The sequence below is a fragment of the Brienomyrus brachyistius genome, chromosome 11 (genome assembly GCF_023856365.1).
Source record: "Brienomyrus brachyistius isolate T26 chromosome 11, BBRACH_0.4, whole genome shotgun sequence".
In the NCBI taxonomy this organism is placed as follows: Eukaryota; Metazoa; Chordata; class Actinopteri; order Osteoglossiformes; family Mormyridae; genus Brienomyrus; species Brienomyrus brachyistius.
The window spans coordinates 17,264,281-17,280,842 of record NC_064543.1 but is presented as its reverse complement, the minus strand read 5'-3'; the positions used below and the strand labels follow the sequence as shown (position 1 = coordinate 17,280,842).

Here is a 16,562-nt window from a genome sequence, read left to right as displayed (position 1 = left end):
CGAAAAGAGGGTGTGGGATGGCAGGATAATGGGCCTCTTGTGTGCACAGCTCCTGATGGATACTCCTACGGCGGGTCCATCGGGGAGCTGAGGTCCACATGCATGGAGGAGATCCCCCCGGTGTTCGACTTCGACTCCTACATGGAATCCCTCTCGCAGGTCAACGTGCTGTACCCAGACTCACCGCCCAAGTAAGAGAGCTCCCCACATGTCTGTGTTTACTCACTGCCGCTAATCTGCTTGTATAATCAGGTGATGTTATCATAGCATATAAAGTAACCCCTGTTTACGTCTATAAATGAGGATCTCTGGCACATGGAGGATGCAGATGTCCATTGCATATCAAGGCTAATCTGCAGACAGTTCCCATCACAATACGTCAATGCCATATGATTTGGGAGCCAGAGTGGGAAGCCTGCGTTCCAGTTTCCATGTGCCAGAGAGGGACATGCAGGAGCACAATGTGATCTAAAGACACAATTGGCCAAAATCAAACCTGAAACCACTCATGTTATGCCTACAAGACAGATGGGAGGTCACCTGCCTACATGTTAGACACTCGCTGCCAAATTAACTTACATGTTCTTTAATTCTATACTAAGCCTATCTGTGTCGAGAGCTTGCAGGAACAGGAAATCCATGAGCTTATTCCAAACCAACTAGAGGACATCTGACCTCCAAATCGAAGCACTGAGCCAAGCCTTCAAGAATCAAAAAAATCAGGGACGCTGTAGCTCATCTTCATCCATCTACCAGAATTACCTCTCGAGGTTACAGACCCATTCTTCAACTGACTTACAATACAATACACCTTAACGATTACTACAAACCCCCAAAGGAATAATAAGAGAATTTATGAAGGAATAATAAGAGAATCATCGTAGGTTAAACAAGAGATGAACACCAAGCAACAGCCAGATGACCCTCATTTTACAGATATTTTCAGCAAACTAAACTGATTACAGATACCAGTCTAAATTACCCATCAGTACCAAAGCAGGTAGCCAAGGCCAGAGATCCAGTTTGTTGACTGGCCAGCCATATGCTGCCTCTCATTCATAAATACACTATATTACCTAATTATATTCTGAAGGCCACACAAAGTTTGGAGTTTTGCAGTTATTGACTCCGCAGACTGTGTGCCTCAGCATGAGTTGTCCCCGCTCTGTGATTTTACGTCGCCTACCAATTCGTGGCTGACTTGCTGCTATTCCCAATTGCTCCCATTTTGTTATAATACCACTAACAGTTGACCCTGGAATATTTAGTAGCGAGGAAATTTCATGAATGGACTTATTGCACAGGTGGTATCCAATCACGGTACCGCGCTTGAATTCACTGAGCTCCTGAGAGCGACCCATTCTTTCGCAAATGCTTGTAGAAGCAGTCTGTCTGCATGCCTAGGTGCTAGATTTTATACACCTGTGGCTATAGAAGTGACTGGAACACCTGAATTCAATGATTTGGAGGGGTGTACCAATATGTTTGGCAAAATAGTGTACACAGAAACAGAAAAACCTTCCGGTGAAACGTCCAATAGCAGAGAGGGCCGAGGTGTTGGAACCAATGAAACAGCACAGCATCCAGCCACGTCTCCTGACTTGTTTCAGTCACACTATCATTTACATTTATATGAGAGTTCGATTAGGATGCACAGCCTGGATCCTGCAGGCTTGCAAAAGCGAATTTGAAGGGGGTGAAATTACCTTCCCATCGCAAGCCGGAGATTTCCGAAAGAACAGGCCTTGTCATGTTAAACAGCAAATTATGAAGTATATGGAATATTTCTGCAACATCACAGGCCATTACGTGTTCCTGAATAGCGTGTAATTAGGTTTGGGGACAGATCTGTCAGCTCCATTTCCACAGCGATGGCTGTCTCGCTCCTCCCCTTCCAGAGCTCTACAATCAATCCATTGGTTACACATCTAAAGACCCGGGGGCTAATAGAGGAAGATGCAGTTAAAGGGTGTGAAAAACACCTTTTATTCCCCATCCCACAAGCTCATACAGAGCCATTCATTACTTCTGACAATGAGTAGATTATCGGGAAATTAGATCCATTGCTACTACAATCTGTCATCAAACTATAGCTGTAGAATCATAGAATCATTATGTTCAGAAAAAAAGATCAGAGAGACAAATTCTGCTGTTTCAAGTCCCATAGATGAAAGAGAGATCGGTGTTTTTTTTGTGGGTTTTGAGGTGGGAAACGGGAATGAAATGGGAATGAGTACGAAGCTTCTGGCAGACGGGGAGGGCGGTGGGAGTGCAGCAGGAAGTCGGCCGAGGGCGTAGGGGAGCTCTCCATCACTGCCCCCACCATTACAGGCCACCATCCATCTCATCTGTGCTCTGGGGAGAGGGTCGAAATTGCTCCTCATTTCCGCTAAAGCAGGCTTCCGTTCCCATTACAGCATACATTTGTTACTATGGCGTATATTCCCTCCGCTTTCTTACAGAACAGGAACAGAACAGCCTGACAGAGGGGTTTAGTATATGCTGTCTATGCTGCTCAAGGGTTTTTTACCAGGGCACTGGGCTTCTTTCTGGATAGATGTGGCATGTTGTGGTATAGAATGCCCAAGAGGTGGTCAGCAGAGAGACAGAGAGAGAGACAGAGAGAGAGAGAGAGAGAGAGACAGAGAGAAATAGAGAGAGATAGAGAGAAAGAGAGAGAGAGAGAAGCTCAAAACAGCTTCCAGGCAGCTGGTACTAAAACGAGGGATGAAGCATGCTCGCATGTACACCTGCTTGTCTTCCTGACAATATGCCAATGCCTATAACCACATAAGACATAATGATATATCACCGATATCATTATCGAGGAAAAAAAATGGGACACTTCATTGTAGAAGTACTTCAAAGTTAACCACGAAAAGAAGAAGCAATCTGATTAAAAACTAGGGCTGTTACAATTAAATAATTGTTGCGATTCTTTGTGAATATCTAACACTTTAAAATCAACTTAATTAATGCAATTAATGACATCATCACACACTGCATTATGGGGCAACCACATAAACCATATAAATGATTACAAAACAATTTTGTGCTATTGTCGTTCATGACCTCTTACATTGTTATAGCTGAAATATACATCCTTTGTAATTATAATACATTAATTTGGTGATTGTTTTTACATTTAAATATGCATTATAACAAGCTTTAGTCTTAAAAAGAAAAACAAGTTTTTATTTGTGATTAATCATGATTAATTCATTGCAAAATGAATGATTAATTCGTTTTTGCTTTAATCAATTGACCGCCCTATTAAAAACCTAAAAGTTAAACATAAAGAGTATGGAGCCACCAGCAGCACTGCAGGGTCGAATTCCTGCCCAACAAGGCACCACTAAGGTATCCTGAGTAAGGTACTGCTCCCCGGGCGCTGAATTAGCTGCCCCCTGCTATGTCACAACGTCACATATGGGTCAAATGCAGAGAACACATCTCCTTGTGCGCTGTGCTGTGTCAACAATGATCGCTAAATTCTATAAATAGAAACATGTGGCAAGCATTAGGATGGAGAGAGAAAATGTCGAACAATAAGCCTTGGAAAATAAAAATAACAGAAGATCTTACCCAGCATATTATTCTTGACAATCAAGCATAATGTTATTATCGTAGTACACGAAGAGCATAATACTTGAGGGGGTATGCAGTGTAAAAATCTTAATTAAATCCAAACTGCCATCGTTTTCCACAGAGACTAAAAAAATGGGAATCAGTACTGCTAATCAACCCTGCTTGGTGCTGGGTCTGTTTGTATGTGAGTGGCAGTGATTCCAATATAATTCATCCAAAAAGTTTAAATTAAAATATCAGATTATGTTCTAGACGTCACCCAGCCCTAACTGGTATCACTATCAGTAAGTACCAGAAAGCCAACATCGGAACTTGCACTCAGTATGAAAATATTGTATCATTGCATCCCTGCTAGGGTTTCCACAGTGAACTGCAACTGAAAAGTACAAAAAAAATGTAAATAGTACAATAGCAACATTTCAAAAAAAAAATCTATAGTTTTACAGTACTACATGAATAGCTATCTCCCTCTTCAAACTTGTGAGACACGGGTCCATTTCACGATGGCCGATTAATTCCACCCCACTGTGACTCGAACTGCTAATATTAACAAAGACAACACAATGTCCCGCTTGCTTTTTTGACTAATTTGCTTAAAATTTAATTGACCCCAATATCATTAAAAACTTTTTTGTTTGAAATAAATCAGGAAATTTGAGAGCATTTCCCCCTTTGAGAAAAAAATATTAACAAATGATCGAAATCGAAACTCATTGCTTAGTTTCAGTAGGAAGCTAAAGTTTTGGTATCATGACATCACTAATCCCTACTATGGTTAATACAATAGTTTGGCCCCAGCTGTGGTCTTTTGGGGGTTCCTAATACCTACGAAAAACCTCAAAGAGATCAAACCAAATCATAAACAGAATTTTTTTAAATCCTGCTGGGAACACTGAGGGTGAAAAAGACCCTTAAAATCAGAGCAAATCATATTACGATTGGACAATAAATAGGAAATGCACACTGGCAAGAGGGCAAAGACAAGCAGGAACAAGCCCAGTGAGCGAAGGAAGGGGTCAGGGGAGCTGACCAGCTGCCTGGAGAGAAATGGCCACACTGTTACTGCGGGATGATTCCCACAGTGCTGCAAAAATATCCATCAAGGCGAAGTTATTTCAGCAAAATCCGAGAATCCCTCCTGTGCCACAGAAACTGCTGCACCTTTTGGGCCTGGGAGACACCTGTGTCCGGACTGCCAAGCCCGTACCAGCCTGTCAGAGACTGAAGAAGGAAGTCAGGGGAATCCAATAATAGGCTTAAGGTTGGCCAAAATACACCCTCCCTGGAGAGAAGAATACAGCAATATGCTTCTCAGTATCGCCGTTCTGTGTGATACTGTCACTCTACAAGCCTGTACTGGACAAACAGCTGGAATGGGAGGGGTTTAAGCCTTTCTTACACCAGAAATCCCCAAAAGACCAGAGCTAGGAGCAAGCTATTACATAAACCATAAGTACTGGGTAAGTAAGGCCCTCTTAAATTATGTCTGTGTTGCATAAACCAGATGATTATACCAACACTTCATCATTCTACATTACGGTCCCTGCGGAACTGAGGTTGAAAACCCCAAGAGCAGCGTTTCTCAGCCAGTTTTCATGGAGTCCCTGACAGTCCACATTTTTGCTCTATCCCAGATGTGCTAGGAGCTGCGAGGTAGCAAAAACTGTTTGGGGGTCACAGAGGACTGGGATGAGAAACACTGCTTTCAAAGGTTATGACATTTTATTTTTAAACACTGGCAAGGGATAGAAACGCGGAGGTATTCATGGGACATGCTGTAAAATCTGCTGGAAAAAACAACATTTAACAACAGTGTTACAATTCTGAATGGAACAAAACTGAAAAACAGCTATTTTATGTCCTGCCCCGGTAGTTATAGGAGAAGGAAAACTCTGGGGCTCAAGGCTAACTGCCTGCCTCGCCCACAAGGCCGCAATTGGCCCCCACTAACCTTCTACAATTTCAAAGTAATTGTGCGGGTGCTGTTAGACATCTCGTTCGGAGTGGAACCATTATCTTGGAGCAATGCTCACCAGAGGCAGGGACAGGATATGACATGAGAAGATTGGCTCCTCTGTTCAGGATCACTCTCTATGACAACTTCCTGTTTTTCAGTATTACACACTGTAGGTTCCATTTCATGAATGGTATCCCAACAATTTAGCCTTGCTAAAAACTGTAGAAAAACTGTAGCAGCTATGGGGTTAAATCTGGAAATTTCAAACTAGTGATTTTGCCGTACCATTCAATCTACTGATTTTGCTGAACGGCGTGCTTCAGGTCTTCTGGGACCCTGTATTGAATTTGCAACGCCAGTGGTGGACAGATCGATGGATGCGTGGAGTCATTTTCGCTTTGTTTGCGGGTTCATATAAAATGGATCAACAATAAAGAAAAGGACAAAGGTCATTTTCAGCATCTCTGAATTAGATAGACTTAAAACATGTTGGCTTATCAGTGTTTTTCACATAGACCTTTGAGATGACAGCCTCTGTGGCATGTGTCAGGCTAAAGGTTAACTCAACTATCTCGACTGTTTTCTCTCAGTATTACACATAAGAAAACAACATTAAAACAGATCAGGGTGGAGAAGCTCAGCTAAGCTAAAATCAATCTGCTGGTTAATTGATCTGAGCTGAATACAAATCAGCTTCACCTTTCTTTGCTTCAGTGTGAAAGTCAGCTTCACTGCCATTGTGCACGTGCACAATGAAATGAGGGTGTGCAAGTATCACACAGTAATTCTCTATGTAAACAGTCAGCAGAACAAATAACATATAACGATAGTACAACAATTACTTTCCTAAGGAGCAATGTTTAATACCAGGAAGTTTGGTAGGGTGCAAAAGTTTGCAGTGTTCATCCAGAAATGGTACATGAGTCATCATGTAGACTTCAGCATATGCTTGGGGGGAAGTGTTTGGATCCATTTCGCTTGTTTCCAGTTTATCTACTGAACAAAAAAAAATTCTTGGAAGGGGAGGCCCTCACACCAACAAGGTGATGTTAGTGAACAGGAACTATAGTGCTGAATAAGCACCGAGAAGGGAAAGCAGAGTTACAATGTTGCAAAATCATTTTTATTTGCGAAGTGTCACTGAGGACGCAAACCATTTGGGCTAAAGAGGCCGACGCCTTGACCGTATTTAAATTAGCAAAGGCAAAAGTGACACAGGGGAGTAACGCTAAAAGGCGCAAGAGCTGAACCAGCAGATTCACTTGCCGGCACGTGTGCGACACTGCAGCTATTATTAGAACCACTACGATGTCTTTCCAGTGGTCTGTAATCCAGTGGTCTGTAATCCAGTGGTCTGTAAATAGCAGCTCAGTCATACCCAGTATGCAGAGGAGGCCCCTCACAGAAACACAAAATGGGTTCAGCAGCAAACACCTTTGTAACTTTTATAGCTTTAAATGTGTGAAACTGTGTAGTTTATACTCAGAAGGTTGTGGGTTCTGATCCTTGGTGGAGCACAGTTCAAATAAAAGGTAAATGGGGACAAACAGCACAAATGCATTCATTTCATTCTTTCATTTAATTTGTTTATAGAGCACTTTAAAACAACGAAGTTTACCAAAATGCTGTACACAGGCATATAAGAAAGTGATGAATAAACAATATACCAGGTAACAACAGACAATAAATCAAGTAACACCAATAGTCAACATCTCAAGCAGATTTAAAAGCCAAAGAAAATAAATACGTTTTAAGAGCAGTCTTAAAATCAGCAATAGATTCGGCCTGCCTGATGTTCAAAGGTAGTTCATTCCATAATTTTGGGGCAATGACCTAGAAAGCATGGTCACCTCTGAGCTTCCTCCATGTCTTAGGGACAACTAACAAGGAGAGATCTGCCTATCTGAGAGCATGTACAGTATAGGAACATACGGCTGAAGTAAATCGTACAGGTATGGTGGGGCAAGGCCAAAAAGATACTAAAAATCAAATAATGCCAGTGATGCCAGCACTGGGAAAATGTGCTCCTGTTTCTTTGTACCTGTCAGAGTTGTTGACCAGCTGTAATTGGTCTAATTACTTCTGATTAAAGCCAACATACATGAAAGCGCATTGCAGTAGTCTAGGCGAGCCGTAATAAAAGCATGGATCAAAATCTCAAAATGATGTCGCGAGAAAAATAGCTTCACTCTGGACAGTTGTCTTAATTGAAAAAAGCTAGTTTTAACCACCGAGCGAATTTGTGCATCAAATTTCAAATCACTGTCCATTATGACCCCCAATTCTAAGCTGTACTTGTCAAATATGAATTTTACGAAGCCAAAACGATTTTGACTCTGTTACTTGCGCTATCGCTAACGTCTTTTTTTCATTAAAATAAAGAGCTCAATGACATTCAAGCTTTATTTTCTGCAATACACTCTAGTAACTGACTAGCAGAAGAGGCATTACCCTGCTTTAATGGCATATAAATTTAACTATTATCGGCATAAAAATGGAACACAATGCCGTATTTACTAAAGATTGTACCCAAAGGATGTAAATACAGGGAGGAAATGCAAGGCAATAGTTATCAATGATGGTTATAATATTTATTTAAAAAATCCCAATTCAGAGTATTTTTGACTTGAAAATATTGTACATATGTACATCTTATATACAGCATCTATATAATTTCAGATTAAGGGGACAAAAGCAGTCGCCATACTGAGTCTTGAACCTAGACACATAACCTTTAATCAAAATATTACCTGCTATCTTGGATGAAATAATCTACAGTAGTAATGCTTTGCTTGTAGAATGTTGCACTGTTTTTATGTAAAGGGAATAAACGATCACTAGGAGAGAGCAGAAAACGCGCCAATGAGCAGTTTCTTATGACACGCTGTGACAGTCATCCATGCCTCTCTGCTGTAATTAAGACACGGGGTGTTAAAACTGCGATGCCAAGATGCCAGCCGCGGGCGCGGGTCTCCACGCGTCAACATTACACGGGCAAATCTGCTTACTCCTCCTCACAGAGGATCATCATGTTAGCTCTTAAAGTATCCAGATCCTCTACCGCTCTGTGTACAAGTTAAATCCCACCCTGCAACAGTCCTGGGCAATTATTGTGCATGGAGGGCCAAATATGAACTTTGCCATTCTGTAATAATTATGGTGATTTGTCATGAAAACGACCATAACAGACTCGTTCGATTTTTTTGTATATTTATTATTAATTCAAAGATGGATGTCCTACCCAGAGCAGGCCCCGGGGCAGACCCAGGAGACGCTGTAGAGATTAAATCTCTCGGCCGGCCTGGGAACGCTTTGGTGTCTCCCAGGTGGAGTTGGAGGAGATGTCTGGTGAGAGGGAGGTCTGGCCATCCCTGCTTAAAGCTGCCTCATACTTCTCTGCAGGCCTACTAGCGGACGTGTCCACTCAAACGTTTATGACATGTTTGACATCATCGAACGCCTCCGCAGACAAACGCCCGCTGTACTCCAAATTTCAGTCCTTTAAGCGGGTTATACGCACATCTATGGACACACTGCGCATAATCGATTAACTAGTGTCCATTTTAAACACCAACATGGATGCTTTGGACCAGAATTTGGGTAGTTTGCAAACCCTACAGACTATTTAATAAAACTGTTTCGTACATGTGTAAATGCATGTGTGTGAGTGCAGACTTGCCTCGAATTGAGAATCTCAAACCAGCCAGCCGACCAAAGTTGGCCACCCTGTGAGCTGGTTCTCTGAATTTGTAAAACATAGAGAAAGGGGCACAAACAATTATAAATTAAGAAAAATATAAATACAACAGGGGGCGGCATGGTGGTGCAGTGGTTAGCACTGTTGCCTCACACCTCTGGGACCCGGGTTTGAGTCTCCGCCTGGGTCACATGTGTGTGGACTTTGCATGTTCTCCCCATGTCGTCGTGGGGTTTCCTCCAGGTACTCCGGTTTCCCCCCACAGTCCAAAGACATGCTGAGGCTAATTGGAGTTGCTAAATTGCCCATAGGTGTGCGTGTGTGAGTGACTGGTGTGTGAGTGTGCCCTGCGATGGGCTGGCCCCCCATCCTGGGTTGTTCCCTGCCTCAAGCCCATTGCTTCCGGGATAGGCTCCGGACCCCCCGCGACCCAGTAGGATAATCGGTTTGGAAAATGGATGGATGGATAAATACAACACATGTGCAAAGTAAACAGCTTGACCAGAGAAGTACGAATGTTTCTGTGTACACATACGCAGAGTGGATATGCGAGTTTCACGCTCGTGTGGAGAAGTATGAACCAGCCTTTAGCCTGCTGCCCCCGCGACCCAACCCCAGATAGGCAGTGAAGAATGGATGGATGAATGTATGGATGGATGAATGGATTTGAATATAAAACATAACATGTTTCTTTTATGATCAGGTGCACAACTCTCTGGATGACCACAAGGGGCATCTGTCTGTAAGGAAAGCTAACATTTCCTGTGGGCAGGTCATGTCGAAACAGGCCTGGGAAACAGAGGATGTGCACAGTGCTATAGGAAAGTCAGTCTGCCTCCTGCCCCAAAATGAGATGTCACTTTCTGTAATGCATTTTCCATGTAAGGCCATGTGACAATGGCGTATCCTAGATACACAGATGTGTCCTTCCAGCCACCCCCCCCCTCCCCACCTCCCCCTATACACCACATCAGTGCAGCTGAGCTTTTACAAAGTGCTGAGACCGGAGAACTTTGCTGTAGCGGGGTGGACTTTGTGACGACAGGGAGCCCAAATCTCCCAATTAAACCTGAAAAGCAGATGGAGCCAAGACTGACCCTGGAGCGGAGACAGTTGTTCCCGTGGCAGCGGGGCTCGCTGCCGTGGCAACACAACGGAACAGCTCCTTAATCGGCAGCTAAGCACCTCGATACTAAAAGGTTACTGCTCTGAAACCAACCCCCCACCCACAACCTCATACTCTCAGCCAGACATATTGGTTCTTCTCATTTATGACTCACAAAGGGGGTCAAAGCACCCCTTGAAAGTGCACTAGTCATATTTTTGCCACAATGATTTCACTTAAACTATCCAGCGGTCAGTGATATTACCTTGTAATTAAAGTCTGAGTGGGTTGGAGTGACAGATACGCTTCTAGGCTTTCAGAATAAATTACATTAAACAATTTCAGCAGGGCCAAAATATGACAGTTTATGTTATTTATAAGTGACGCGTAATAGTCTACATGGTAAATGACAAGATAATTTTTCAGTGTACAGTGAAGTTCGTAGCCCCTAGCTGGGAAGGTTAAAAACGCACGTGAAGTTTACAATTAATGGAAATCTAATTATAGCTGACGCACACAAAACTCTTCTCTCCTCATTAAATCTCTCACCATTTGGCCCAGAGGTGACAGGAGCAACAGAGACACCCTGGGATCCTCATCACCTCAGTCTGACGGGGTCTAACTGTCCCCCAGCTGCATCTCCCCTGCTCCCAAATTGGAGACCTCTGATCAGAGACTTTCAGTGTTGGCGCCGACCCATTTTAAACTTGGTTAGACATCTCAAATGTATAGTTCTGCTGGGCATTCTGTCTGCCTATTCTTCCATACAGTAGCAACCAGCCAAGGATGACATTTCAAGGGCCTCATTCATTTCAGGGGCCCCATTCATTTCAGGGCCACCCAAGTGTTGTTTCAAAAACTAAATATACAGTTAGTGAGTCTGAAGACCATAGCTAGCTAGCTGGTTAGTAGAACATGCTGCTTCAGCGTCTCCTAAGTAAGGAATGTGTTTAATTAGTATTTAGTGTAGTGACTGTTTGTGACCAACAGGGGGCCACAAACATCAGGGGCCTAGCACAAAGGCAAAGTTCGAGTGGTCATAAACATACCACCACTGCAATCACCTGCTTTCAGATTCAGTCTCCCTTAGTCAGGTGGTTGCAAATCTAGATCAGCTGCTCAAGTCCACCGTCGTTCCTACTGCAATTTGCCCAACCGGGCTGCAAATCACCATTGTTTCTCAGTACTATATCTAGATATTTTGGGATTTGTCCATAAAAAGCCTCGGGAAACACGAATAGCTCTGTGGAAGGTGCTGTATAGTGTGTGATACCGAAGAGTAATACCATTGAGCAATATTGTTGAGCGATACTGTGGACATGTTCTGCGTTCTCCTCATCTTTCCTCATACTTCCTCTCGTTTCAGCTATGAGGAGTGTGTGGGACCGGGAGCCACACAGATCTACATTCCCACCGACGACCCACCACCGTACTCTCTCACGGACCCGTGCCGGTGGAGGGACCAGCAGGAGGTGCACTCCTGCCTGGAGGGGGAGGAATTCCCAAACACAACCTCCTGGGCAATGGGCGGCAGGGCCTTCCCATGCTCAGCTGGACCCCAGGGGGCAACACAGCAAGCGGTCGCCTCCGTGGCCCTGGCGGCCCTCCCAGCGGAGGCCGCGCCCCCCTACGAGGCCATCGCAGGCGACGGACATAACCGCCCCATCCCTCTGATCCCCATGGATCTGCCCAAACACACGTCAGCGAACAGCACGGCCCGGCAAACCATGCCGCACGGAATCCTCTAGGCTGTGCTGTGATGTGGGCAAGGCAAGCACAATACCTCCTGTGTTTCCAACAGCTACCCCTTAGCTTGTTTTTCTCCACTCAAGTAAGCCCAGTCATCCGAAAGAGGCAGACCCAAGAGAACAGCACAAATGTACTGGCCTGAAATGAAGCCTTCACGGAGACTTCCTCTCTTCCGCCTCCCCGAAAATACAAACAAATCACACACATACGAACATGTTCTTGGAAGCCTCCAACACCAACTGCCGCACTGGACACTGCCAAGACAAACACAGGGCTAATGAGGAACTGAAGCCTTCTAATGTGATCTCCGTATCATTTTATACCGTCTTCTACACTCTGTCTTTGATAAGATACGCATCACACAACCGACACACAAACAGATCATTCTAACTGCTTATCCAATACAGAAGTCTGTTTAGTGGGCTTTATAAACAGTGGTAGTTTGGTTAATTTAAAAAAAAAAAACAAAAGTAGGACATGCAAAAAACTGAAAACATTGATATCACAGCCCATGAAAATCATAGGAAGTTAGTACAAAATCAGTGGAACTAGCATAAAAATGTCGTTCTGTCTGTTTGTATCTTGCCCAGTGTAAATGTGCGATAGTCAAACAGGAGAATAACTTTTCAGTCGTTTCAACATTTTATTTTCTTATTTCTTTCCTAACCAGATGAAGGAATCGGGGATAGTAAGATAGTAAGAGACATTTACCTAAACCTGAAAAGCATTGTCACACCGGAGTGACTCCTAGTTTAGAGAGAGAGCCTTTGAAATATAAACCGGGATCCAGATTCTCTTCCCTGATCTTCCTACGGTCGTGTTTTCAGGTTTATGACATGCAAAGATGGAAGCGAAGTATTTCTCCAGAGAGTTTTAATGGAGGTCATTGCTCTTGCTGTCTAGGATGCAGACAGCTGTACAAATGGCTTGTTGTTCAGGAGACACTATTGATAACTGTGATTAATGTTAGATTTATGTGCTTTGCTGATCGCATTAGTTTGGCTTCACCAAAGCACCACAGAAAATACGCAAGTGAGTCACACGGCTTTGTCAATGAAGAGTACCATTTTACATGTTACACACACCAAAGTACACAAGGAGGTATAAATTACTACTGCCCATGAGGAATCAAGACCAAAATCATAAATTTGGTTTGATATGCAAGAGTATTATTATTTGTTTACTCTTTATTTATTATATTGATTAGACCTTTGCTCTTTCCTAGCATGCTGGCTTTCCTGTATGCTTCCAAATAAGTCACTTAACATCCTTTCTATTTCTATATTACGTGTCCGGGGTTGAATAGCTTTTTTATATTCAGAGCTAACATGAAATGGAGGCTTCCATTCGCGAATATAAACTTCTCAGAAAATGATGCCTATAAAATACAGACTGTTAAAACTTCTGAACAGAGTAGCAGGCTCATACTAATTACACAGTTAGGAGATCTCCATACTGGCCTTCTGTAAAAATGAGTGAAAATGAATCCTAAGAAATGTCACCATTCTCAGTACCTCCCACTTCTCCTAAGCATTTTTTTCACTGCATAGTAAGCAACCAATGAAAATGACCAGACTCATTTCATAGACCTTGACATTCAAGAGCATAGTGGCAATGATGCAGGTCTGTATTGGTATGAAAACCTTTAGACCAAGTAAATAACAGCAGTTGCTCAGAGTCATGGCAAAGAATCTTCTCATTCCAAACAAAGAGTTTGTGTAACTCACTGTTATTTGTTATATATGCAAAATTATTCCCTTTCCCTTCTTTAAATGACCATGTGATTGTTTTTCATAAAAATAAGTCATAATTACAGCCAGACTTGCAGGTTATTGATTATATTTAAATCGCTACTCAACATTAAATTGAGGCTTTTGGAAATGTTTTTAAAATCTGGGTTTGTAATGTGATAATATAGTTAAAACTGTGTTTACCGTGGTTAATTTATTGTCAGTTTGTCACGAAAACACCTTTAACAATAACTGTTTCTTGATGACAATATTGGGTTTTATATTTTACAGCTAGGTTATGAAATAATACAGAAAGTTTGCATAGTCACTCCAAGATGATTGCATTAAGAATCTAAGATACATCCTCTGTTTTGAAACAAAGTGACACTATGTATTAACAGAAACACAACTGTATGTGTTCACTGGAGTTTACTAGCAAAAGTGTTCTCGGAAACTTAATAAGAATTCTCCATATTTGATATTATAAGCATCAGGATTTTGAGCCATCTCTGTTATCTGTTACGTCAGTGCAAGTCCCCCACTCAGCGCCAAAGCTACTGGGAGTCAGACTCGCACATTCTTACAGGAACCAAGACAGACCAAAGAGAGGCAAGAGAGTCTGTCTTAGGCTATAATTTGGATCACACTAGATTTATTGAAACATCTTGTTAAGACGTTGCACAGTGCCCACTTTGTGACACCATGGACACACTTCCTAAATCACAGTGAAGTCAGAGGAATCCCCCAACACACCCCAAGAGCGATTCTGCGGCTCTCTTACATCATGATCTGTGGTAATAAGTCATGATATCTTCACTCATCCTGAATCACATCTATGTTTTGTATTAGAGCCCCTCCCTCCTCTCTCGTCCACTGAATAATAAATCACATATAAATATACCAAAGTTACACTCAGTGGCCACATTATTAAGCACACCAAGGTAGTACTGGGTAGGATCCACTTTTGCATACAAGCCATTTTAAGAGTGAACAAGTTGTGCATTCAGAGAAGGCATTTTGCAGACCACTGCTGCAATGAGCTGTTATTTTTTGCACCTTTTTGTCTTCCTGTTAGATTTAGCCAAACTCCTTGACCTCTCTCAAGAACTCATTAAGTTGTTTTGGCTACAGAATTGATTGGATGGTTTTGTTTATCACACCATACCGCATCGAAATCCCAAGACTGAAAACCTAAAACCTCCATGTCCAGCAACAGTAACACCACCACATTTAACATTCAGTTAAATTTAGCTTATTATTCAGTTTACTGATTTACTGTTTGGGGAGCAGGTTGTTCGCCATAACAAGCAGGTGTACTTAATAAACTGGCCACAGAATGTATCTGGAACGTAAACAAAAAAAAAATCCTTTTTTAAGTGAGAAAAAATTTCTTTCTTGTAAAACTATCTTTTTTAAAAAAAAAAGAAAAAAAGACTTGCATTGATTTTTTATTTTTGCTTCTTGTCCCTGACCTGCCAGATGAATATTCGAATGCATCTGGTGAGGAAGCCAATGCTGACACACACCCTTGCAAGTGGCCAGTGCCATGGAATAACGTAAATGAGACAGAACAGATGGTCTGTGCTGATGCACCCCCCCCCATCCCCCCCCAATTAGCCTCTCTGCCCAGAGTCTGGCGTCCATTAATGGAGCTAATTGCATCTAGGGCCAGTGCTTTCGGGAAATTAGGTCTTTAATGATGATTAGAATATGGAGTCCTGTCTACTGCATACCAAGGTCGATAAATCCAGGAACTGTGTTCCCTTCCAGTCTACAGCTTCAGAACCAATAAATGATTTGGCGGATGGTCTGAGCAGGGGTGGATGGGTTCGTAGTAAGAGCGAGAGGTCCTCGCTGCAGCGGCCATTGTGTTCAGGGTGTGTGGTAATTGTAGTCTGCAGACGTACCCATGGTGTTCAGTGAGAGGGGTCATAGTCGTCAACGTGACATTGTGGTCGCATGTCTTTTAGAGAAACCTGTCTCTGTACGCAAGCTAGTACCCAAGAGGTTATGGTGTCAATACTCCGAATACGATAATAAATGTAGCGTAATATGCCTTTAAATTTGAATGTATAATTCTTATTTTCTGCCGGTCTGTTTAACCAGGTGTGGTCACATGAGAATTTATCCTCATTCTCTTTTACAGACTGGATGATAAACACACACGTTGTGACCTTTTGCAACTAATAAAGATTAACTACAACAGACCAGGGCACTGTAACTGAATGTTTGTGTTTAACCACGCAGCCCAGTACGAGAAGCACAGAAGATCATTTTATCGAAAGCAGTCTTACAGTACACTTATAATCATGTTAAACTGCATAAAAGGTATCTGTGCAGGGGTGGATTAATGCATATCCCATCCAAGGTTAATATCAGGACCACGGTGTTGCCAGCTCTCACGCTTTTGGCGTGACACTCACGCTTTCAGACTCTCACGCTCACACCTCCTATGGCGAATGTATATTATTCCACTACAAACCCAAAATTAGCTACATCAAAAACATTGGGGTAGTTTGTAAACCCTACAGACTGCTTACAACGTAATAAAACTGTATACATGTAAATACGAGTGCATGTGCATTCAGACTCCAATTAATAATCTCACCCCAGCCAGGAGACCAAAACTGGCAACCCTGGGACCAGGTCCTGGAAATGGTTTGTTAAATAACCACATGCTGGTGTCCCCATACAACAGGGGTGGCCAATCTTATCCACAAAGGGCCAGTCTGTGTG

At 42.6% G+C, this 16,562-nt stretch overlaps 1 protein-coding gene across 1 annotated transcript in view; it reads left to right on the top strand.

Annotated features, from left to right (window-relative positions):
• bean1 (brain expressed, associated with NEDD4, 1) overlaps positions 1–16,033 on the top strand; it is a 36,791-nt gene extending 20,758 nt beyond the window's left edge. Inside the window, exons 5-6 of the mRNA XM_049030765.1 lie at positions 50–191; positions 11,714–16,033. Coding sequence (XP_048886722.1) covers positions 50–191; positions 11,714–12,095 — 524 coding nt within the window. The 3' untranslated portion in view covers positions 12,096–16,033. The remainder of the gene's footprint in view (positions 1–49; positions 192–11,713) is intronic.
• Positions 16,034–16,562: the final 529 nt, after the last annotated feature.